Raw genomic sequence first — 25,618 nt, 5'->3', positions numbered from 1 at the left:
CTATGTAACAAGTTCATGCAAGCAAAGTGGACATCTAACTACACAAAACTTCGGAGCTAGGCAATAACAATTGAAACTTTTAACATACTAGGTAGTGAATTATCAAAACACTAGCTAAACCAACTTCATTAATCCAATAAAAGAGAAACTAATACATAGCATTATGGTACATCTAATCTAAGCAGAAGTAAAAGGGTTTTAACCCATGATTATAGCAGTAAAACACATAATCAAGTAGTAAGCTAGGTTAAGCATGATTAAATTTAGGCAACCCGAAATATTAATGTTGAATTCTTGCTCCAATCTCTCTAACTCTTGATCTCTAATTGTATTCTGCCATCCGAGGGTTCTTAGAATGGTTTTTGTTGCCTTTTAATGGCAGCTCTTCAGAAAAAGTCTTTTAATTTCAACCTAAAGTCCGAAACATATACTTGCCATAATTCAGCTTTCATATCGTGACAATATGAGTGTCATGTCATGAGAAACATCTTAATAACGTATGCACCAAGGCTTCCATGCATGCTGGGGAAATTTCTATGATTGACACATCTTCACATCGTAACGAATAGATGTTCACGACATGAGAACTTCCTTATGTATGAATCGAGAAGATTCCTAATGCCATGTCGTGGAATGTAATTTTCCACGACATGAGAACTTCATTATGCTCGATTTTTCCCTCTTCCTCTCAATGTAACCTCCAAGCTCCAAGTTTCTAGCTTTCTTCAATTTTAGTCTTTTTTCGTTAAGAATTTCCTTTTTGACTACGAAATAGAATTTAAACCATCTAAGTACCAAATATCTTTGAATTTTACCAATATATAGCTCAAATGTATTAAAATACTGCATAAATATATGAATAAATGTGACACTATCAAATATTTTAAAACTAAAGGTTATTAAACTTGATAATAAATATTTCTAACATGTAAAAGAGGCTCTGATGGGGAAGCAAAAAAATATTTTTTTTATAAAAACAATTTTAAGCTGCAGTAAAAGTAATTTTAAAAAGACTATTTTTTAAGATCATTTTAAACAAAACTACCAATGATCCAATTACATGATATAGACAGGCTATAAACAAAACATAGGATGTTTAGAGAAACAACATTTGAAGACTTCGATCCCACTTGGTTTTGGGGAGTTACTGAAGACGGAAAAAACTCAAGAAAAAGTTTCTTGATAATATATCCACCAACAAGTATATGCCACCAAGAATGCTACTTCTCATATTGTATGAAGTACTTAATCCTTTAAGCACATATCACAAATAAGCCTTAAATGGGAAGCACTTTTAAATGGAAAAGCCTCTACTTACACCTCTATATGAGATCCGAATCTACATGATGGAAAGTTTCTAACATACAGGTGAAACATCAACATCATGGGGAACTGAAGTTTGTCCATCCTTCATATGAAAAAATGGAAGAATTTAGAAAAGATGTGAGGTATGTTTGTTAGTTTGGTTATATATATGAACCTATTCTGAATATTTTCCTAAGCATTTATATGTACTAGAAAGTGATACCAAGTGGAGGGGATATATTTAAGACAAGATATGCATCTGTAATTTATTATGTGAATTTGGATGCTTGTTGTTGTAGTTGCAAGATGTGAGAGATTTTAGGGGTGTCATGTGTTCATGCCCAAGTTGCAATATATTTTATCAATTTGACACAAATAAATTTCATATGTACTTGGTTTAGTAAGGCCAAATATGAAGCAACTTATACTACAAATTTCTTACCTGTAAATAGTAGCAATATGTGGGCCCACACTGATTATATCAAACCCTTACCAAATTTTATTAAGAGGATGCATAGAAGGCCTAAGGCTAAGAGGAAGAGGCATGTGATTGATGATGGTTTCAAATATCTAAGTGTTAGAATTAGGGTTAATAAGATAATAAGTGTGGTAGGTGTTTAGGACTAGGGCATAATATGAAGTCATGGAAAAGTGAACAAGTACCCAAAGATCCAAAACTTCCAAAAAAATAGGAAGACCAAGGAGCTAAGGTGAAGGTAGATCAAAATCCAAAACAAAGAAGAAATGTGAAGGTCCCTCACATGTCAAAACAAATAACTTTGATGTTGGGAGAAAAAGATGGAAATAAGGAGAGGGGGAAAGTCTGAAATACAACTAAAAGTGTCCCACCTGAAATTGAACAACATGTTGAGGATTTCATTTCTCATGATCTTGGCTAGATGCAAACAGGTGATGCTTCTCAGATTGGTAGTGTTAATGAGGTTAACTCAAAGTGCAATGATATTCCTAATTATGTGTTTCCTGATGGACCTTTACCAAGAATCAGGAAACTTTAAAAAAGGGATATGGAGATGTCTGGGTATTTACCAGATGAGATTGATTTGACTTTGGAAGGAATGATATGCTAACCATAATTTCATAGTTATACACTTTTTAATATTGATTAAAATTTTATTAATATAGTGATTTGTAATAGAAGGGTGATGAAAGTAATGAAAATACACAAGTTTTCGAAGCCAAAGTACCATTCCAAAGAAAAGTTTCAAATAGGATAATCAAGTTCAAGTTGAAATATCTAGTTTATGACAAGGATATGGGTGGTTCTTCTATGGACAAGGTCATTCGATTGGAGTAAGAGTGCTCAGCAAAGTGGGGTAGATTAGGGAAACAATAAATGCTTGCCTTTTTCTTTCACCTTTTTGTAACAAACATCCAATTGTTTTTCAACATCTACTGTATGTGTCAACTTTTATGGTATTTGAGTATGCTTTTTTGAACAATCATGTTTTCTCCATTTGTAAAGATGGTTGTACAATTTGATGTTAGGTTCTGAATGTAAAAAATACTTCCCTTTAGTAATTAAATTTAGTTTTAACGCACAAGGGTATTTTGTTTACCATGCTTCTTTTCTATGATTTGGTAGTTTTTTGCATTACAAGTGCTGTTGTTATGTTTAGATGCATAGGGGTATTTTGGTACACTAGAATTATCATGTATTTTGGCCGTTATGTTAAGTAGGGGTATTTTGGGCATAAAAAATCATGTATGCATCGTTTTGTTGTTTTATCATTGATTTGTTTTGTTATTTATGACACTTTGATGTGCTGGGGTATTTTAGACACAAAATATTATGCGTATGATTCAAATTTTGTGTTTTCATATGTTTGTCAAGAAATGAGAGTGCAGAAGGTTTTAGATGAGAACCTGGAAGGGTTTTTGAGAGAATTACTTGAAACTGAATATTCATTCATTATATACATCTCTTAAATAACAAGGTCAAAATAAGAAGAAAAAAATCGATTTTGGCAAACGAAAACTTTAGATTTAAAACTAAGGGTTTTTAGATAATAACCCTTTAATCATCAAATGGTTAATTTTATATAGCAAAAGAAAAAGGATGAAGTGTTACACGTGATGATCAAAATTTCATACAATTAGTGTTATCTTAACCCACATATTAGATATAAAAATGCACTTTTTCTGAAAACTGCCTATTTTTTTTTTTTAGAAAACACACCCTTATAAGTAACTTATTTAGGAATTTCTTATAGATTACCCTCAAATTGCAACATATGTGGATAAAAAAGTACGTGAGAAATAAATCCAAGAGTAATCAGTGTGAAAAATAATATGGGTAATTCGTAGGAAATCTCCTTATTCTAATAAATAAATAGGTTTATTTTTCTATTGATAAGTGTCATAATATTAAAACTCCTCATTAATATTATATATGTCTCCTATCATGCCACTTGTCAACATATTAATTATCTATTTCAAATTAGGTGTAAAACCCATGTATTAAATGAGTTCATTTAAAAGAAAAATGAAATATGAAATTCTAAACATTTAAAAGTTTGAAAGAAAAAAATTGAATTATTAAAATTAATGTGTTTTTTTTTCTTTTCTAAATTTAAACAATCATTTAGATAAATAAACAAAGGAAACTAATGAGGTTTTAGTTTAGAAATTTTAAAATTAAAAGGAAAGTCAATTAATGAAATTGATATGCATTTATTATTACATTTGAATATTATATGGAATATGATTATAAAAAAAAAAAAAAAAAAAAAAAAAAAAAAAGACCCATAAAATGTCATGTAGAAAAAATTCAATTGAAAATAACCACAAAATGATATGTGACCAAATTAATGAGAGTGTGATATATGGTAAAAAAAATTATTTATTAGAGTGGATTTTAAATTTTAAATTTCTCATTCTAATTACATTAAATTTTAAATTTTTTCACTTTAATTATATTAATTAATAACGTTAGATTAAAAAATAAAATAAAATTAATACATATTACAAGGTGATATAACTTTACATATTCATTTAAATCAACGATTATAATTTTATATAACTAAAAAATTATCTTTTAAATAATAATTTATTTAAAATAATTTATTAATAATTTTAATTTTTTAATATGAAAATTTAATTAATTTTATAACCATGGTTCTCATGGGTTATAAACTAGTCTATGAATAAAGCTCATTATCCGGATTATGATTGGATTTGACTGTGGGTTAATATTTGTTTTGTTCTAGCGATAAAACTTTAATTTATATAAGTTATTCACATATATTATAATATAATATATGATTTTAACTTATTATATAATATGAAACTTAAATGGTAAATAATACAGATATGATATCAGTATACAAATAATAAAATAAAACTGTATACAAACTGGAGTTCTAATTTTAACGTTCATATTGTAAAAAAAGTTAACCTATTGATACAAATGAATAATGTAACATCCTATTAAATATGATCTTTTATTAATTTACGTATTACAACATCATAGTGATATAAGAACAAATATTTTGTTTGGAGCTATTATACACCAAATTTATTATAAAAAACAAAATAATTTATAGTGTTGCTTGGGGTTGGTCTAGTTAATATTTTCTCAGAAATTATATATATATATATATATATATATATATATATATATATATATATATATATATATATATATATATATATATATATATATATATATATATATATATATATATTCTTTCTATGTATATTCTTATCATATAAAATCGTGTTAATTGTTATATTTTTTATAAAATTAATAATATTTAAAACACTTATCATTATTATTTCATATTAGTAATCTGTAAATATTATTAAAAGAGAACCTTAAATTCTAATCTTAAGAAATCAGGACAATTCATTACATTTCAACCCTTAATTTTTCACCATTGGATTGTTTTTCCGACATCCTGGTTATTCAAACACCATTACATGATTCTCTATTCTTTCCTTCGTCATCTACCCTCTCCCTCTCTCTCAATTATAACCTAAAGAAACATAAAAATCATTCCTTTTTTACTTCAATCATGCCAGAAAAGATATCCTAATTCGCATCTACCTCGCCTCTTCAAACGCCTCGAGGAATAAGGTTAGTTCGTCTTGATTTTACTCCAATATTCAAAATTTCTTCTCTTGCAATACTGAATTTGTGTAATTGATCTTTGTTCTTCATCGTTTGTTTTTCCTTTTTTTCTTTTAACAGGTCCTTTTCAATATCAATTTCATTGTCAGAATTCTTCATCCGATTTGCCCCTTTTACTTATCTCTTATTTCTTTCTTCTAGAAAATTTTAGATGATGTTGGCCATTTCGAGTGTGTCGAGTTGTCAATACTTTTATGCAATGAATCTCTTATTGTTCCTCTCTTTCGCATCTTTCTGATAAATTTACAATTCTTAAAAATCTAGTGATTTTAGATTCCAATACAACCTACAAAAGCTAACCAACCCTCCCTTCCCCCATTATCATTCACGTGCTTACCTAAATCTTCTTCCCTCTAAACAGGATGATCGATTCCTAGGAAAACACTAAAGATTGGAATATGTAAACACGATTGTTTTAATCAAAATAACTCTTTGATTATATGAGAAACTCTCTCAAAACTCATGATATTACAATGTTTTCCAATGATCATGGCTCGACCTAAAACAATGTATATATATATACTCCTAACTACCGACTTGTAATTAGATTACAATTAGGAAACTAGAAACCTACTTGTTTATGATTTCCTAAAAACTAGGTTGCTATTACTTGGTCTCCAAGTCCTACTCGACTTAGGATTCAAACAATCACCCCCGAATCTCTAAGTCTTTCTAGAGAATTCTTCAACCCGATCCGTATTTAAAAAATGGATTCGTCACTGTCGTCACGTTCCGAAAAATCACCTTCTTGTAATTTTTGGAGTCGTTCCGGACATTCAGAAGAAAAATGACCCAGTTTGTCACACCGAAAACAAATTACCTTAGATCGGTCTTTTTCCCTATTTTTCCGATTCTTGTGACAACAACAATTACAATTTTTTCAATTAGAATTGGGCTCCCCATCTTGTGCCTGTTTTGATTTAAACACATTTGGGCCTGATCCACTTGACCCACCATTCGACCCGGTTGCTCGATGAATAGTTCCACTTGACGAGCCTTTTCCCTTTGCCTTCCCTGTCATTCCTCCATGAAATCAAGAAGACCCACCACTGCCAGACGATGCTGATTTCGTGAGCATCACTCTCGCGTGACCTTCTCCTCCGTCGTCCTCTTCTTCTTTTATCCTCTCTTCGTACGCCTTGATTCGTCCCACCACGTATTCAAAGCCAACTGATTTCAGGCCTAACACCTGTTCAAGGGAGGCAACGATCTGGATGAACTTCGATCGGGGCAATGTTTTGAGGAACTTCTTTACCAACTTCGATTCATCAATGGTTTCTCCTAGGGCTGCTGATTTAGACGCGATTCCAGATAGCTTTCCAACATAGCTATCAATCGTTTCAGATTCTTGCATCTTCAATCGATCAAATTCTGCGTTTAGGGTTTGCAATCGGGCCTCTTTCACCCTATCAACTCCTACATAGCGAGCCTTGATCGATTCCCACAGTCCCTTGGCAGATTCCACATCTCCGATTTGCATGATTAGATCTTTCGGGATTGCCTGATACAACAATCCTATTGCAAAATAATATTTCTCTTCATTCTTTTCTATTCCTGGATCGATCACTGTCCAAGCCTTGTGAATTCTAAGCACCACCTTCATACGCAGGGCCCAGACAGTGTAATTTGTTGGTGTGAGCATCGGACAGACAACAGAAGTCGCTCCTACCTCCTTGGTCCGCACCGGAGTAGGTCCTCCGTCTTCCCCTGCATCAGCAATGTTGACCTGACTCGTCAACAGGTAAAATCGATCTCACAGCTTCTTGTTTCTTAGCTCTGATACCAATTAAAGATTGGAATATGTAAACACAATTGTTTTAATCAAAATAACTCTTTGATTATATGAGAAAATCTCTCAAAACTCATGATATTACAATGTTTTCCAATGATCATGGCTCGACCTAAAACAATGTATATATATACTCCTAACTACCGACTTGTAATTAGATTACAATTAGGAAACTAAAAACCTACTTGTTTATGATTTCCTAAAAACTAGGTTGCTATTACTTGGTCTCCAAGTCCTACTCGACTTAGGATTCCAACAAACACCAGCCGAAGACATTGTTGTTGTAGACATGCTCCCTTCCCTCACCCTGTCGACGATGTGTAGCCTCATCCAACTCGGTTTTTGTTCAAGTTCTATCTGTAAGTAAATCTGAAGCACATATTGTGTGTCTCTCTTCCTATCTACTTCTCTCTATATGTCATATTTATCGTTAATTTCTCAAATTCTTATCATGTGAATTCTTAATTGGGTGCTTGGCATTTTTTCTGTAGATTGAATTTCAAAATCTTCATGATAGGCCAATTTCTTGCTAGTTAGTGTAAATGTCACACAATTTATGTTTTGACACCTTAAACTTTCAACAATTACATTCCAAATTTTAAGGCTTAAGTTTTTATGTTCTTAAGCGTAAAGGATACTTATAACTGGTCCTTAATAGTTTATTTCATAAGTGTATTCCAGGGGTCACAAAAAGAGAGATCTCTTTGATGGTGAAAGTGAATATTCTGGAAGCTTTAAATTATCAGATGGGGGTGAGCAAGGCAGAGAAACAAAAGCCTAATCTTCAGAAATCAAGGATGTTCATGATGATCAGGTTTATTTTTCTTTTTATTAGTTAACTAATAATTACCAATATTTTTTTGTTTGACTATAAAGTTCAAACCTTTCAGGTGCTTACTTTTCTGTGTTTCCTTCTAAACCCATGGTGGGGTTGAAGCATGTGCAATCTGAAATTGATATGCTAGAAGATCACAAGAGCAACTGCAGCAGAGTTAAGTAGACTATTATTATTTATTTGTTTTCCCTTTTTTTCAAGTGTTAATTGCATATTTTCTCATCAACATAATAGTGCTTAGTTCTATTCGGAGGAAAGGGTCCAAGAAGAAGATAGTTTAAATTCCAAAATTAAAGAGCTTGATATGTAATTGTCCATGTGGAAAGACGAGTGCAGAACGTATTTCATGGATCATCATAGCCAATCTTAACTATTAACTTTTTCAGTTACACCCTTTTTTATTTTTTACATATTCTATTTTTCATATTTCAAAATTTCCTCAAAAATTAGGAAGTTTGTGAAGGCAAATCATCGCTACTCTAGGATACAAGATGAACTAAAGAGGTAAGGATCTATTTGTAATTCTTTTTTTTTTTTTTGTATTTCTATTTTGCCGTTTAATCGATTTTAACATACATTACAATATATAGATCACAAGCTAGGCTTGAAAGACTAGGGGATCAGTTTGGTTTTGATGGTAGAGCTGCTGCAAATGAAGAGGATATTAGCATTAATATATTAAGTACTGAGGAAAATGTAAGAAATGTCTTAATGAGCCCCAAATATCATAATAAGCCTAAGGGTTCACCAAGAAAGGATGAGATGTTAGGCAAACATTTAATGGGCCCGGTGAAGGATCAATATAAGGATTCTCCTAGCAAGAAAAGGATGAGGGTTCACATGGTAGATGCTGATGAAAAAAGAACACATTCATCGGTTTCCCTTGGGAGATGAGGTGCGTTTTCATACTCAATCTGATATTTTTTCCTTCCTAAATCATGTGTTTTGCAACAATTTTAACGAGTTCATTGTTGGATCATTTAGTTACCTTTAGCTTTGCTTGATTTATGATTCTCTTTTTAGTAATGTAAAAAAAAAATATTAACGTATTGGACTTGTTAATGTAGTAAAGATTTGGGACTTAACTAAAGGTAATATTAAATAAAAAAATCAAATGAACCAGTTTGTAGGAGATAGTCTTTGGATGTGCTTATGTTGTATTAATAACGATTTAATAGTGTCGAGAGTTTTATACATTTGAGAACTAGAGAAAAATAATAAACAAAGATGAGGTTTTGAAGAACCAGTTCATCTAAAGGTTTGATAATTTTTTTGTCATTTGAAATATATTTTTGTTTGATATTTGACATGAACTTTCAAAATATTTTGTCCAAACAGGGAAAATATTGGTCTTCTAAATTTGTATTTCAAAAGCCAAATGCAATAACAAAACTGTATTGGGTATGTAAGAATCTACATCCATTGGTCGATCTAATTTTATTTTATGTTTTTGAAACATTGTTTTACATGATTTAGGTTATTTCCATGTAACAAGTTTTGACTTTTGTATAGGTCATATCTAAATTATGCATTGAATGTTGTGGCAATGGCCTCTATTATACAAGATTATAGTGATTTAATGTTGGATTGACATGACAAAGAACACAACATAATAGTCCTTCACAATATTTTTCATCAAAGCTCCTAAATAAACGCCAATGTTGATTGCGTCTCCATTGGATCTATGCCCCTGTGCAACCAAATCTATGGATCAAGAACTGTTTCTTTTCTATAGGCTTATATAAAGGTCAAATCTATAGATCAAGAACTGTTTCAAGGGTGTACTATTGAATTATAGGAGGCAATTGGTTGCAATTGGATATGTGTTTCATATGTTATAGTTATTTTATTTCTAACTATAAAGGTTAATTTGGTCATTGTTTTATTGTATGAAAATAATGTAGAATTGTTGTATGTGTTACCGATGACAATTGTTTTTTTTCCTTAAAATAAAAGGCATTCTACTAGGATTTCTAATTCCTCTTTATTTTAGTTTTTAAACAAACAATTTAACTTGGATGAACAGTTTCTTGTGGTTCACCTTCTTTTGTTCTATTTCATGTCCATCACAATAGTGTCATTGCGCTTCTTAGCCTGATTAAGAAAGTAAAGTTTTGAAATAGAAACACATTATAACATGCAATCAAGTATCTCATAACTAAGAGCTATTTTGAAACTGCCTACACACTCACAATACATAGTTATCCACTGGTATGAAATGAATTTTGTATACCCAATTATCTAAACAACTTGAATCGTGGTATGAAATATTTTTTATATTATAAATTCCATGGTAATTAAATAGGTAAACTGAACCACATCAAATTAACGTTTAATCTTTTAATTACTACTTAGTATCTTGAATAATTTTTTGTTTTATTTTGGCTCATTTTATGTGGGATGTTGGTTATCTTCCTAATTTTAATAGTCTTTCCGAAAGAATAATGGGTACATTTTTAGTTTAATAAAAAATAGAAATAAATTGATAAATCACTTTATCTCTTTCACACAAAAACTTTCTTTAAGACCATGCAGTATGAGTAGTTTTTTGCTCGCGTTATGGCTGAGGTGGCTGCCATAACGCCATCTTAACGCATTGAACACCACCCCCACCTTCTCGTTAAGGGGCGTTGTTGCATAATACGTTGTAACGGGGACGAGATGCAACAGAAATTGTGATTGGTTCTCTTGTTTCTTCCCTCTACTTTTCTTTCTGTTTTGGCTTCACCTCAACGGCGTTATGCATGAGAATACCACCCCTTCTTAAAGTTTTGAGGAGAACAAGATGATGTGGCAAGGATTGTGAATGGGTATGGTTGTGACCCATACCCAGTACTCTAAAAGGATAATTTTGACCTTCCTTCTTATAAAATGCGTGTGAGATATCACATTCTAACCATACAATAGCTTATGATCAATAATCATACAAATTCAAGGGCTTAACACACGTATGTATAGATTATTTATTATTTTTTTATTATACTTTTATATATATATTTTTATATGTATAGATTATTTATTATTTTTTTATTGTACCAACCTTTTATACTTTTATATATATATTTTTATATGTTGTCCACGCTTGAGGTGGGTTATAATCTAGTTTCATATTATTAATAAGAAGATAATGACCAAAAAAAGTACGAGGATTAGGTGAATAAGACTATATATCTTGTTTATTTTTTGATTATTTAAATAAAAAAAAGTATATTTTAATTAATTAAATATAAAGAGTAGTAGAGCGATATATAGAAAACAAAGATGTTCATATGTCACACATTATCAGTCAACCACATTTGTGGTTACTGGTTAGTCAGTGATCGAAGTCCTTAAATGCTATATCGTTTTTGTTTATCCACCTTAATGCTAAACTACTGAAAATTTACAAATATTCTTTTAACCAAAAAAAACAAATATGAACAATGCAAATTTGACTACAAAGACGCTGTTAATCAATTTACTTTCTGTGTCTTACCATGACTTCCGATCGACATTACTGCACCCGTCACTTTCTTCTTCCTATAAATCTTCATTAAACCGCCACCAAAGCACAGCATCAACGTCGGTGAACCATCGCCACCCACGTGCTTCTCAACGCTATCCTCACTCATGTCTAACTTCATCGTCGCCTTCCTCCGCCGGAACTCGGTCTTGCTACTCCCTTTACTCATCGGAGTTGAAGGCAACGAATGCGATAGAGAAGAGTACAATGGAGGGGCCGCCGTCCCGTGGGCTTTTTGGGAACCAGAAGCGAGAAAAAGGCTGCGGAGAGAAGTGGATGGCTTTGAGGAATCACCGTAAGATATGGAAGATAATTCAGACGTCGACAAAGATGGTGGTGCCGGAAGATAGGTTTTTTTGGAATCGGAAGCAAGCAAAAGGCTTCGGAGGGAAGTGGAGGGGTTTGAGGAGTTGTATCGGAGAGCAGGTGGCGGAGCGAGAGGGGGGAGAGAGGATTGATCGGTGGTTGGGTGTTTAGGGGTACCTGGGTGTGATTCCCACATGAAGGGCACAGATCCAGCTGATGCATCCCCGTAGTACAACACCCGGAATGATGACTCGCCACCGCCATTGTTGGCGGTGGTACCTTCTTGCTTCATCTTAAATTGCAGTGATTTGGGAGCTCTTGCCATTTGTCCTGGATTTTTTCTCTACTTCATCAGAGGGAAGTGGTTCTGAAATGGAAGACATCGCACCATGCTTCATGGGTTTATGGCGTAATAATTTTAGTTATTTATTTGCAAAATAACAACATTTAATTTCAAACGTATCTTATTGTAAAATATATAACTAATAGTTATTTATGTAAAATATTTTACGAGTCAATTACATAAATATTTCAATAGTCAACTGTATAAATGGTCAATGTTGGTTAATAGTCAATTATTTTTTACGAACTTCATATATTCTTTTTGTAGAAATAAAATATAGTTCCCCCTATTCTTCCTGCTCATCGTCTTATTACTTTTATATGATAAGAAGTGTAATAAAAATTTATTGATTTTATTAAACATAATAATTGTGTCATAAGTGTACTTAAAAAAATGGTAGTAGAATGACACTTGAGTTCTCTCTCTTTTTTTTCTTTGCATGTTTGTGTTAACGATCTTATTTAGGATGACAACTCTACGAAAGGTCGCGAGTTGATACGTCATAAACATTCAACGATCCATATTTGACATGATCCATATAAATATTTGTGTCATTTTGTTCAACCATAACCTAAAGGGAGAATTTCATATATGCCCTCATTAAACATCAAAATATCATATATATATATATATATATATATATATATATATATATATATATATATATATATATATATATATATATATATATATATATATATATATATAGAGAGAGAGAGAGAGAGAGAGCGCAAAGATCATTTGAGAACTCATATTTTTCCGAGAACTTGAAAACTAAAAATGGACCGTTAGATTAAAAAAATTAAGGGCCAAGATCTTTGATGGCAATTTTGTAAATAAATAGAAAAAAAATCAAGGAAGGGTATCTTAATAAAATAAGATAAGGGCATTTAAGGGAACAGTTAATTAGCTCTCCAAATAAATCGTGATTAGTCTTTCTATCGCTCGTTCCCTTCTCCGATTCTTTACCGACTCCATCGACCTCCTCCCTCTTCGTCGACCCCTCCCTCCTCCCTCAAACAACCACCCTACCTCTGTCAACAACTACCGCCTTCATTGAAGATTCTCCGATGATTGATAGATTTAACATCGCGGTGGTTGCGTCGTTCTTCCCTCTCGAAGTTTCGTTCCCTAATAAATCAGCCAGAGGTCCGATCGCTTCGAACCTCCCGATTCTCCTTCGCCTCTAAGCTTCCGGATGTAATCGCTCCTCCGCATTTATTGTTGTTTCCTGTCTTCGATTGATTGTGTCCAGAAGTCGGCTTGGAGTGACCGGAAGTTCAGAAAGAACAGATCCAACAATGGCTAAACCTAAAGTCGATCTCCCGAGTTTCTCTTCAATCGAACGTAATGCATCAATTTTCGAAATGGTACGATCGTTCACATTCATATTCATGTTCATGTTTCCTTGCATTCGACACATTGCCTAATCGATTTCTACAAATCAGTTCTTCAAAATCGATTGTCGATAGAGTTGTGGTATCGATTTTATCAATCTTTGTCCGACTCTCCTCTTCCTCTTTTTCTCTCTAGAAAACGTCCATTCATAACATCCTTCTTGTTAAGAAATCACCTTGAGCTATCATCAAGATTATAATTATTTGCTTCCTTGAAAACTAAACGGACTAGTTGACTTCAATTTACAACCTTCCTATTTTATTTAATCTGGTCTTTGAAATCAATAGATATGGGTATGCGAGCTTAGAGAGCCAAAGGCGATGATTACATGTATTCAAGTACAGAACGTCTATTTTGTATCTGGTGGAGACTAACTCCACTACCATAATCATGGGCAAAACGGGGAGTGGCAAAACTACTTAAATCCCTTAGGTTCGCCATCCCTTTTTCTTCTATTTGTATGCACTCTCACTCACAAAAAACACTCAATTTCAATGACTTTTGATGTCAGATTTTCTAATTGACATTATAGATATGAGACTAACTTTGTTTCAAGTGTAATCCCGATTATTCTCTTTGTATTTGTAGTGCTTGTTATGAAGGTTTATGTAGTTAGGGTTACGTAGTGCTTTTTTCCCCCTTCCAGTTTCAATGGCTTTTGTTGAAGCATTTTATATAATCTTGCAGTACCTTATGGAAGCAGGATGGGCTGATAATGGTCGGATTATTGCTTGTACTCAACCAAGAAGGTTGGTTGTGCAGGTATTCATCATCAAAGTTATTTTTGTTTAATGTTCATTATTATTATCCTTTAATTCATATACTTTAGTTTCATTTTCATTAAATTTTCACTAAAATTACATCTAATTACAACTTTGGATTGATCTCATGTTTTTTCAGAGTGTTGCTGCAAGATTGGCAGAAGAAATGGGAGTCAAACTTGGGGAAGAAGTTTGTTATACTATTTCAACAGTAATGTCAATTTTTACATTGAGGAACCTATTTCAGACTACCTTCAAGCTATTGTCTCAACAGTAATGTCAATTCATGATAAGGTACGCTACACCTGTTATTATTTTATACAACATTTGAAACAAAATACATAACAATTCATTTCTTTTAATTATTTTATATACATTTTTTTTGTAGGAGCCAACGGGGGATATTCTTGTCTTTTTAACAGGGCAAGATGATATTGAAACTGCAGTTCAAATATGGAATATATAATGATATAATGATATAATGATATATGCATGAGAACTCAGCTGTAAAAAATGGAAGAACAAGACTCGGAAGATGAACAAGGATCTCCATGTGGATATGATTCAAAGTGTCATCCAAGAGCTCTTCTATCAGGTCAATCATAATTGATAATGGTTCATGTTCGAATTTTCTTGAATTTTTGTATTTGTCTGAATCATGGTGTGACGGTTCTAAGTAAATCACATGTAATTCATATGTGAATTACATGTGATTCACATGTACATCACAAGTAAATCACATATGAATTACATGTGATTCACATGTAATTATGAATTACATGTGATTCACATGTAAATGACATAAGAATTACATGTGATTCACATGTAATTCACACATGATGCATATGTAAATCACATGTAATTCACATATAAATTACATGTGATTCACATGTAAATCACAAGTGATTTACATATGAATGTCACACCCCGAAACCGGAACGGCGGAATTGTTCCGGGGTGGAGGACGTTATGCGTAGTATCACAACAATTGTATCATAGCAAGCATAGTAAACACAACCAGACATTGAATACATATATGACATTGTCTTAATACATAGTTTTGTTCATATCAAATATAAAGACGTGACTCTAACGCTCCGACTTCTCCAATCTCCTGAAAGTACCTGTCTACTAATTCCCTGAGAATACAAGCAATTTTGAAAAGAGTATCAGCGTAAAGCCGGTGAGTTCATAAGCATTTAGTTTTTGTGGAAAATGTTCTTTGATCCTTTTGAAAAGTGTTCCGCAAGAAAATTCCATATTTTCTTATGAAAAGCATGTTTGAAAACCCATTCCTTCCATGAATTCCAAATTCATGCAAGATATGTACAATCCAAGGTGTCATGGAATGAATATGAACATCCGTTAGTTACTTGTTAAACAATCCGTTTATGAAAGGCCGAGTTATCCCGAGAAAATCCTATATTTTCCCTAAAAGTAGGTTGTTGGTTATCCGTTCTAAAATGAAGTGTACAGGTATCTACCATACTTATATCGTCAAACGTAGTTTCCTTGAAAAAAACCAGGTTACTCCCAGTGAGGTATATTAGCCTTATTACATAAATAAAACTAATAAGCACGTTGTGAGCTAAATCATGCATGTATTATTAATACCCTCTAGTAATCATATCGATTATTACTTTGAGGTTAGTTCACTTGATTCATTATTACAAAAGTAAATGTCTATTATGATTTGCATGAATCCTTTATAAAATAATACATTTTGCTTCATGATTCACAATTTCGTTACCCTAGTTTTGAAAACTCTTTCTACGAGTTGATTAGTTAATCGTTTGGTAAAAAATGTTTTCCATGTTAAAAGCACACTGAAAATATAATTATCTTAAACAAAATAATATATTTTGAGCACAAGTTTCCTTGTACTTTAGCTTGTATCCCCCCCCCCCCATCGAAAAGATGAAAAACTCAGAAAACATAGGGGTATGAACTCACCGTTTGACGTGTGATTCGAATGTAAGATCGTTAGGGATGTTGAGTGTCAAATGTAGCCTCGAGCACAAACGGACCCTAATTAACATATAAAGATACATGTATGGACATAATTAGTTTATAATACAACTAATCATGATAAGTGACACCCTACGGGACAAGGAAACACTTGGGACAAGTGTTACAATCACATATGATTGTATGAAGGGTGTGTAAGGCCACACAAAGGAGTGTGCGGTCAACTTTAAGGTGAATAAAGGCTCAAATCAAGAAGTCTTTCAAGTATAGCAAGCTAAAAGGATGGAATACTTACATTTTTTAAGCCTTAGAAGTGTTTGTGGGGGATAAAACTAGAGAGAGTGAGAGGTGTGCGGTTGAGGAGAGGGGAAATGAAGTGAAAATAAGCCTCATATATATATATATATATATATATATATATATATATATATATATATATATATATATATATATATATATATATATATATATATATAGATAATGGGTGTGTGGCCACACACTTATGTGTGCAACCATATACTCGGGTGTGCGGCCACACACTCATGTGTGCGGCCATACACTCGAGTGTGCGGCCACACACTCATGTATGTGGCCATACACTCGGGCATGCGGCCACACACTCATGTGTGCGGCCATACACTCGGGTGTGCGGCCACACACATGTGTAGGGCCATACACTCGGGTGTGCGGCCACACACTCATGTATGCGGCCATACACTCGGGTGTGCGGCCACACACTCATGTGTGGGGCCATACAATCGGGTTTGCGGCCACACACTCATGTGTACAGCCATACACTCGGGTGTGCGGCCTCACATTCACGTGTGTGGCCACACACTCCTTTTGATGGAGTGTTTGGCCTTTTTGCAACCCAAAATCTTAAACCAACCTATCCCTAAGTCAAACTTTAATTGTACAAGGCTTTAGATCATCCAAACAGACTTAAAACAATGCTAAAAGATAGATGAAATGAGTTTAACATTGATAGTATCGAATAGTAGAACAAGGTAGAAGTTCCGAGGTGTCACATCATCTCCCTATCAAAGGGAATTTCGTCCCGAAATTCTAAATCGATACAATTACAGACTAGGGAAAAGATGTGGATATTTCTGTTTCATCTAGTCCTCGCGCTCCCAAGTGAATTCGGGTCCCCGCTTGGCATTCCAGTGAACCTTCACTATCGAGATGCGAGTTTGTTTCGTCCGCTTGACTTCCCTATCCATTATTTCGACTGGTTCTAAATTGAGGTTCTCATTGATCTCGATCTCGTCAATAGGGATCACAAGTGTTTCATAAGATAAACACTTCTTAAGAGTTGACACATGGAAGACAGGATGAATGTTACTAAGCGCATGGGGCAACTAGAGTTTATATGCTACGGGGCCGATCCTAGCGAGGATCTCGAATGGCCTAATGTATCTTGGATTCAGCTTTCCATACTTACCAAAGCGTATCATGCCTTTCCAGGGTGAGACCTTCAACATAACACGGTCACCAACCTGGAACTCCAATGGTTTTCGTCTTCTATCAGCGTAGCTCTTTTGTCTATTTATGTAGGCTTTCAGTCATTCTCAGATCTGTACGATCTTTTTGGTGGTTTCTCGAATGATTTATGGGCTGGTGAGAGTGCTATCGGGGACTTGACCCTTAGCTAGTTGTGTGTCCCCCACCTCAGCCCAACATAGAGGGGATCTGCACTTACGGCCATAGAGGGCTTTGAACGGCACAACCTTAATATTGGTATGGTAGCTGTTGTTGTAGGAAAACTCAACTAAGGGAAAATGGGTGTCCCATGACTTGTCGAAATTGATAACGCACGCTCTCAGCATGTCTTCAAGCTTTTGAATGGTTCTCTCACTTTGCCCATTGGTTTGTGGATGATAAGCTGTACTCATATCCTGCTTAGTTCCAAGAGCCTTCTACAGTGACTGCCAGAATCTCGAGGTGAATCTGCTATCTCGGTCGGAGATAATAGACATAGGCACACCATGCAGACGAACTATCTCTTGAATGTCAATTCATGCAAGTCTTTCCATTTTGAATGTTTCTTTGATTGGTAGGAAGTGGGCAGATTTGGTCAATCGGTCGACGATCACCCATATGGTGTCGTACCCACTCGGAGATTTGGGCAATTTAGTGATAAAGCTTCATCCAAAATTTTAGAAATTATAAATACTAACACTAAATATAGTAAATACCTCATGATTCAATTTTGCAACTTCCAATTTCCATCTATATAATGCGTTATGATGGCCATGCAACCTTTATTTGGTTAATTGTTGTCTACATATAAGAAGTGAGAGCAATCCTACTATGGTTCTCTTCAGAACATATCAAGATATGGCATTTTTTATGGAAATAATTTGAACCGGTGGTGGGAATCACAATAAATGTTGGGAATCTACTAATCTATGATGAATGATGAATTGATAATCATAATATACATGTTAAACTAATATGAAATTGTATCTTATTTCTTTGCGAGTTTGATGAACCAAGATGAACAACTGACGCATGATGATTGATAAATCTATGTTGATTGGTAAATGAATATATAAAATTCAATTGACATTGTGAATAGAAGAGAGAATGGATAGAAAGGAATTCTGGATTCGACTCAATCGCTAGTTGTCGAATTTATGCACATTGTCATGAAAGAAAGTGGCAATGACATCTATGAAATTGAATTTGGGTCAACCATTATATGGGCATATTGTGGATTCATTTATGTATGTGTATAAGGAAATTAAATTATAACTGAATGTATTATGTGAGTATAATCTATTTGGGGATAGGGAAGGTTAGGGAATAGGATACCCAGTCTGTCCATATCCCCGATTTTTTCCATATAGTCATTTCAGTTCCATACCCGGTACTCGGTTTTATGGGAAATACCCATTCTCGATCAGGCAGGTCAACCAGTTTCCCCAATAGGTCGGGTAAAATTTCCATGCCTACTTATCACGATATAACAATGACTCGTCACCCTCAGTAATATGAAACCAATACAATTTAGGTGAATAATGTGCTCTATTAGATCTCCGTACAAGAGGTACAAGTACGTCATATTCCCCAGCAACCCTATGTTAAGGTTCAACCAATATTTTAACCTCTAGTTAAGATCTAGTGCTAAAACCATGTCCTTCTGTGGTTGAATCTTGAATTTCTTCAAGATCAATTTAACTCATATTGGCCTCTTTGGATACCATCTCTCTATCATGGAAGATTGCACGTCAAACAATAAAGAATTTGTTCTCACAAGGCTTGTAAAACAAATACCTAAAAATTCTAGCAATATTACCAACAAACATCTTTCTCTATGATATGGGTTCTAACTTCTCGAGGGATTCACAACAAATGTAAGACTCATAAACCCAGACTTTGAAAATATACAAGTGAAGTGATGTTCTTACTTCATATTTCAAAGTATATTTCTCAAACCTTCTTTGTTGGTGCAAGGTCAAGGACTTTTGTAATAGTCTTCATGGTACAATTCCATAGAGTATTTGGAAACATAGTATAACTCATCATGAACCATATCAAACAATTATTGGTTTCCACTCCCAGTTGCATAGTTTGTGACGGTTTATTGGGTGGAGATATTTTTGAAAAGATTTCATTATTCCTTATATGATCTTTAGACTCTCGAATAATATGCTCACTATCCCTATTGGATCTAATAATCTTATCATTTTACCCAATTGATTCTTCACTTTGTTTTATAAACCTCTAAACACCTTGATGGTTTCATACTTATGTTTAATCTGATAAATATATTTATACATCTTGAATGTAATGTATTTTGTCTAACCATGTATTATGGTCAATCTAAAACATCCATAAGTATAAAGTAACTCCACCGGATACATGCCTCACTAAATGGTGATTTTGTCATCTCTCTTGATAATCAAGACTTGTATTTATCATTAGACTTGTGGTCAAGGATTTCCAAAATCATGTCTACTTGGATATTTGGTAATTCATTTCTTAATTATGTGACAAAAATGATGAATCCATGTATACATTTCATCCAAACATTTTGAATGTATATAAATAACCATCCAACCATTGTTACTATACTAATTTCATAGATTTCATGATTGTGTTTTGCTTTTAAAATAAGAAACACATTTTATAAATCAAAATAGCTTTCATTTAAAAAAAAGTTAGAATTATCTCATGAAACATTTTATAAATTAACAATTTCAATTATAATACCATAGATAAAATTCTAGAGAATTAAGTTGGTTCCTAACTATATAGATAGTAGCAAGGGGCTCGGTATCCATGATCATATTCAACTCTCTGTTTTTCAACTTTTTTGCTTTGCTTTAGTCACTAAACATTTTACAAATGCAAGTACTATATCTTTAGTCTAATACTCAAGGTTAGAAGTAATATTATTAAGGTATTATGCACATATATCTAGCTGTGACGTACTCTTTGGTTTGTAGATTCTTTAGCTCTTTCAAATATGTTGGGAATATATTCCTTTGTACTCATGTTCCTTATAGTGAAACCCTACAACCTTATCAGGATTCTTTAAAGAAATTATATCAGAGCCAACTATATGTTTTCCTTGGCATTAGGGTTGGAGTAGGGTGTTCCAACTTGTCCCCTCCCTGATAGCCAACATAGAAATAGTGGAGACAGAGTTTCTAGGCTTGGACATGTTAGTTTTAACGGTCTTTAACATGCCCTACAACTCCCTAATGGTCTTTTCCAAGTTGTTCATATTAAAATCTACGATGAACTATTTATATGAACTGGTTAGTGAGTTAAGGATAATACATGTTGCCAACTCCCCGCCAAATGGATATCCATGTTACTAAATTCTTTCAATGTAGGAGTTCATTTTTTAAAATATGTACACTAACAGTTGCCTCCTTTGAAACTTACAACCCATCATGGCTTTAACGGTATCAAATCGCTCATGTTTGGCTTCCTCTTGTAGCATTTAGTTGAGCTGATTACCAATACCAAACGCCCTACGAGTCTCGAAGTTCTTTTGGAGCACAAAGAGCATGGTCATCAACATTAGACATGCTACCTCATTATATTCATTCAAACGTTTTTCATTATTTTCTTTATCACCCCTAGTTGCATTAGTTTGAGGAGCCCAGGAAGAGCTTCATCCATATTATATTCTCTCTTTTAATACTTGAGAGTTATTCTTAGCAAACGAATGCAGTCAAAGAAAGTTCGACCTAATCAACTTATCCTTTGGGAAGATTTGTAAGATTGAAAATTTTATAGTGGACAAGTTTTTGTCTGCAGACATCCATCAGAACAAAATTTCTTTAGTTGATTTGTTTAATCCTTTAAAAAAATCAACCAAATCAAAATATTTAATTAAGGTTAGGACTCATATTTCATTACTAGTTACGAAAAGGTATGTTGTAATCACAACAAGAATCTATTTAGGTAGATAATACTTTTTGCTAATTTCTATCTCTATGAAATTATTACATCTATCGGGACTTATTGAGTTTTGTTGAATGTCAAGTTTAATCTCTTCCATGCTCATCTTTGCTCATGACATGTATTTCGTCAATCACAAACATAGATGGCAAATTGACCATGCAAATAACATGTGACACCCGAGCTGAGATTCTCGAGTTATCACGAGTATCACATCACTTTGGCTAAACCCTAACCACGTGTTGGCTATAAACTTCCCCATGCTAAAAGACTATTAGTTCCATATGTGTTTTTTCATGAGAAGCATGATATTTTCAATTTTATAAAAATGGTTTTTCTTTTTATCTAGTTAAAATATTTAACTTTTCTTTTTAGCAAACAACCATTTTTAAAGTTTTTTAAAATACATGTTTTAAAATTTTTATAAATACTAATATTGTTTGCAAAGTTCATTTGTTAACTTATAACAATTATTGATTTTGTTTCCAATTTTATTTTAAGCTACCATAAAACAATTATAAAATAAATGCAACAAACATGCTAATAATGACGTTAACATTTGCCTTAATCCCATGTGTTTTTCTCGTGAGCCAACATGTGGAAAAACATGGTCATTTCTAGATACAAAACAACTATACGGATGATCAGTTCCTACTTGCTATGTATCAACTCTTGATACTCGAGTAGAACTCCTTGATACACCAATCTCCATGGTTTTTGTTTGGTAGTATTCAATCATTCATTATTACAATTACTAATCTAGTACATATTTTCTAACTAACCTGTCAGATTACAATTTAAAGGAAATTTTACATTAGAAAATATATAATTAAAACGACACGCTGCATGCAAAATTTCAATTTAACAAAAAAAAAACAAACAAAAATCATAGATTATAGGTCTAGTCGAGTCAAAGGGTTACCCAATACATACAATTTTAAAAAACATTTTTATGTAATTAAAAGAGTATTTCATCACTTTGTGACAACAACAAAGTGTCACAAAAATAACTGATAAACAACAATATAGACCAATGTAAATACCCAGTAGCTTTAGTGATAAATTTAACTATCTTTAAAAACACATCAACACTATTGTAGCTTATTTATAAACTTCAACAACTTTAAGGACAATTTATCATATTGTTACTTAAGCATGTTGTGTCATAAAATCATTCCTTTAAAACCATCTTGTGATGAAGATCAAACACATCCATTTTGACACTTCATTTTTTTAATCCTCATTTATAAACTTTTATGTTATTATAGCTAGTTTAACAACCATAAAAATTTTAACATGTTATATATAATTATTTTTATTATTGTAATGCCAAAACCATATAAATAACTTATATCTTAATGAATCGAAATGTGGGGAAAAAAACCATTCACACTTTAGTAGCCAATTCTTTTATTATTATTAAAACAATGAACTACATGGGTGTAGTTCATACAAATGTTTTTCCTAATTAATGTGTACATGTTATACCCTATTATTCTCACAAAACATTGATTACCTTTTGTGAAAAAATTATGAATGTGGTTCTAATATCACTGTTGGAATATGATTGTTTTACAAAAAAACACATCGAAATTAAAATAAAAAAAATTACCATCATATTGCACCAATGATCATGAGTTTATGACTAGATGCGACAAAACTAAAAACCTGAGAGTAGGTCGAATTGTATATATCTTTGTGTGTGATCGATTCTTCACATGTCTAGGATGGGATAGAGCCTAAACTATAACCTTTATAATATGGTAGCACCATAAAATTAATTATAAAGCAAAAGACAACCATCCTCTTCTTTTTTGTAGCCAAAACCGAGCCCTCTCTTGGAGAGAGGTGGGCTGCAAAGAACTTGAAGAAACTCGAGAGGAAGAGAGGGGAGAAAGAAATTATGGTTGGTTCTATGCCTAAAATTGGATAAGGTATCAAGGTTCACACATTATCTTCTTTAGTCGGTATATGTAACATCTCAAAAATCAAAGAATTTTTTTTAAATCCATTCCAAAATCCATAAATTACACAAAAATATAGTTTCCAAAATCCATAATCATGAATCAGAGTATTCCATAATCATAAGTCACATAAAAATCCAGGATAATATGCAAAATCAAGTCTTCGCCTTGCTCTTGTCCTCAATAGTACCTAAAACCATAAAATCAACTGTAAGCCAAAGCTTAGTGAGTTCCCCCACAATACACCACACAACAAAATAGATAACAACATGCATTCATGAGCCTTCAGCCTGACTGGAACGCCTCGTAGGGCCTACAATCTATCTGGACCGCTCTCCGAGTCTTCGGCCTGACTGGGCCGTTTCACAAGGCCTATAGCCTATTTGAACCTCCCCGGGTATCTTGGCCTTCAACATAAAGCATGACCGCCTCAACCCAACCAAACAATAACATTTCGACATATATAGTAGCATTCAATAACCAACAAGTACATGTAATCATACAAATCTACCAGTCTAACATATAACCAGTGAATACAGGTAATAATATAGATCTAAAAGTCTAACATATATCCAACATAACATCATCATATATACCAGGATATATAACCTAGTAGGTCGGAATTGGTACGTTCGACCCACAGGCACAATGAGGAAAACTCACCTCACAGTCTGATAAATCATTGAACTGATCGCTGCTCCAAACGATGTCTCTACAGGTCACCTATACAATAAGCAGGAACCCAGACTCAATCTACTATTCAAATCACCCCAAATGACCTAAAGTTAAACTTAGTCAAAGTCAACGGTCAACGGTTAAGGTCAATGGTCATAACCAGACCGAGTACGCCCTGCGTAGCATATGGCTTAGCTTTTACGGGACAATACAGGGGTACACATTGCGTACCCTTAGGTACGTCCTGCGTACTCAAGCCCAAAACAAACTCTTCATTTAGCACTTATCCCGATAAAACCTCTCACCCAATACTCAGATCTAACCCTAAAAAGCATCCCAAATCATAAAGTTTCCAACTTTATGACTTTTCATGGCTAGAAAGTGTCCAAATCGAAAACCCTAACTTAACACAAGATCATAAGCTCCATAACTCATGCATTGATGGAAAGAAAGGATCAAGATTGCAGTTTTATGACTCCATGCACACAAATACGTCTGAAAAGGCTACTCATAAGGCTTAGAGTAACTCATACCCGACTAGACCAAGAATATGAGACAAAAGGGACATAAATCTAAAGCTAACAAGATCTATCAAGATATTCATCAAGTTTTGAACTTTATACCTCCTAGAGAATGCCTAAGAGATACAAATCCTAGATCCACAAGGCTTGAAGCTTTCTAAGCACCCAAAAATAACTATTAGGCTCACTATCCTCAAAATGAGGTTAAGGTTTCAAGGGAGTCGTTTGGGGAAAAGGAGGCTGAAATGATAAGGGTTTATGAAGGTTAAGGTGTTTAAATATGGCTCAAAACCCTGATTTTAGGGTTTGGACCCTAGTCGAGTACGTCCTATGTACTCCTACTTACGCCTTGTGTAAGTTTCTAAAACCCCGCCTCCAAGTAACCATCTACGCAGCGCGTAGAGGCAATCTACGCCTTGCGTAGATCATCACTTCGCAATTAAACAAGGAATTTTACCTACAACGGATCAGGCATTACAATATATAAATCCTATGATTGCACTTAAGACCTTTAATTCCTTTTAGTTTCTAATTAATACATCACATCATGATGAATTAACAAACTAATCCCTTATTATAATTTTTTTCTTTATATTTTGACTAAATCATATCCTGTGTGTAACTTCAAATGACATTATTATTTGTAGAAATATCAATAACTTGTTGTTACCATGGATAAC

General features: G+C 33.4%; 1 protein-coding gene and 1 long non-coding RNA gene across 2 annotated transcripts; one reads left to right on the top strand and one right to left on the bottom strand.

Moving 5' to 3' along the window:
* The first annotated feature begins 7,613 nt into the window (after positions 1–7,613).
* Positions 7,614–10,031, top strand: LOC111885415 (uncharacterized). Its single transcript, XR_006186912.2, has 5 exons — positions 7,614–8,058; positions 8,135–8,583; positions 8,670–8,974; positions 9,418–9,480; positions 9,592–10,031. It is a non-coding gene; the product is annotated as an uncharacterized LOC111885415 (long non-coding RNA).
* A 1,500-nt stretch (positions 10,032–11,531) lies between these two features.
* Positions 11,532–12,212, bottom strand: LOC111885370 (uncharacterized). Its single transcript, XM_023881634.3, has one exon. The coding sequence runs from the start codon at positions 12,210–12,212 to the stop codon at positions 11,532–11,534; it is 681 nt and encodes a 226-aa protein (XP_023737402.2).
* Positions 12,213–25,618: the final 13,406 nt, after the last annotated feature.

The sequence above is a fragment of the Lactuca sativa genome, chromosome 9 (genome assembly GCF_002870075.4).
Source record: "Lactuca sativa cultivar Salinas chromosome 9, Lsat_Salinas_v11, whole genome shotgun sequence".
Lineage (NCBI taxonomy): Eukaryota > Viridiplantae > Streptophyta > Magnoliopsida > Asterales > Asteraceae > Lactuca > Lactuca sativa.
The sequence above is the reverse complement of the archived record's forward strand: the minus strand, read 5'-3'. Positions and strand labels throughout refer to the sequence as shown.

Bases quoted from the DNA above. Each gene is read 5' to 3' on its own strand.
- LOC111885370 (XM_023881634.3), bottom strand. From the start codon at position 12,212: ATGGCAAGAGCTCCCAAATCACTGCAATTTAAGATGAAGCAAGAAGGT.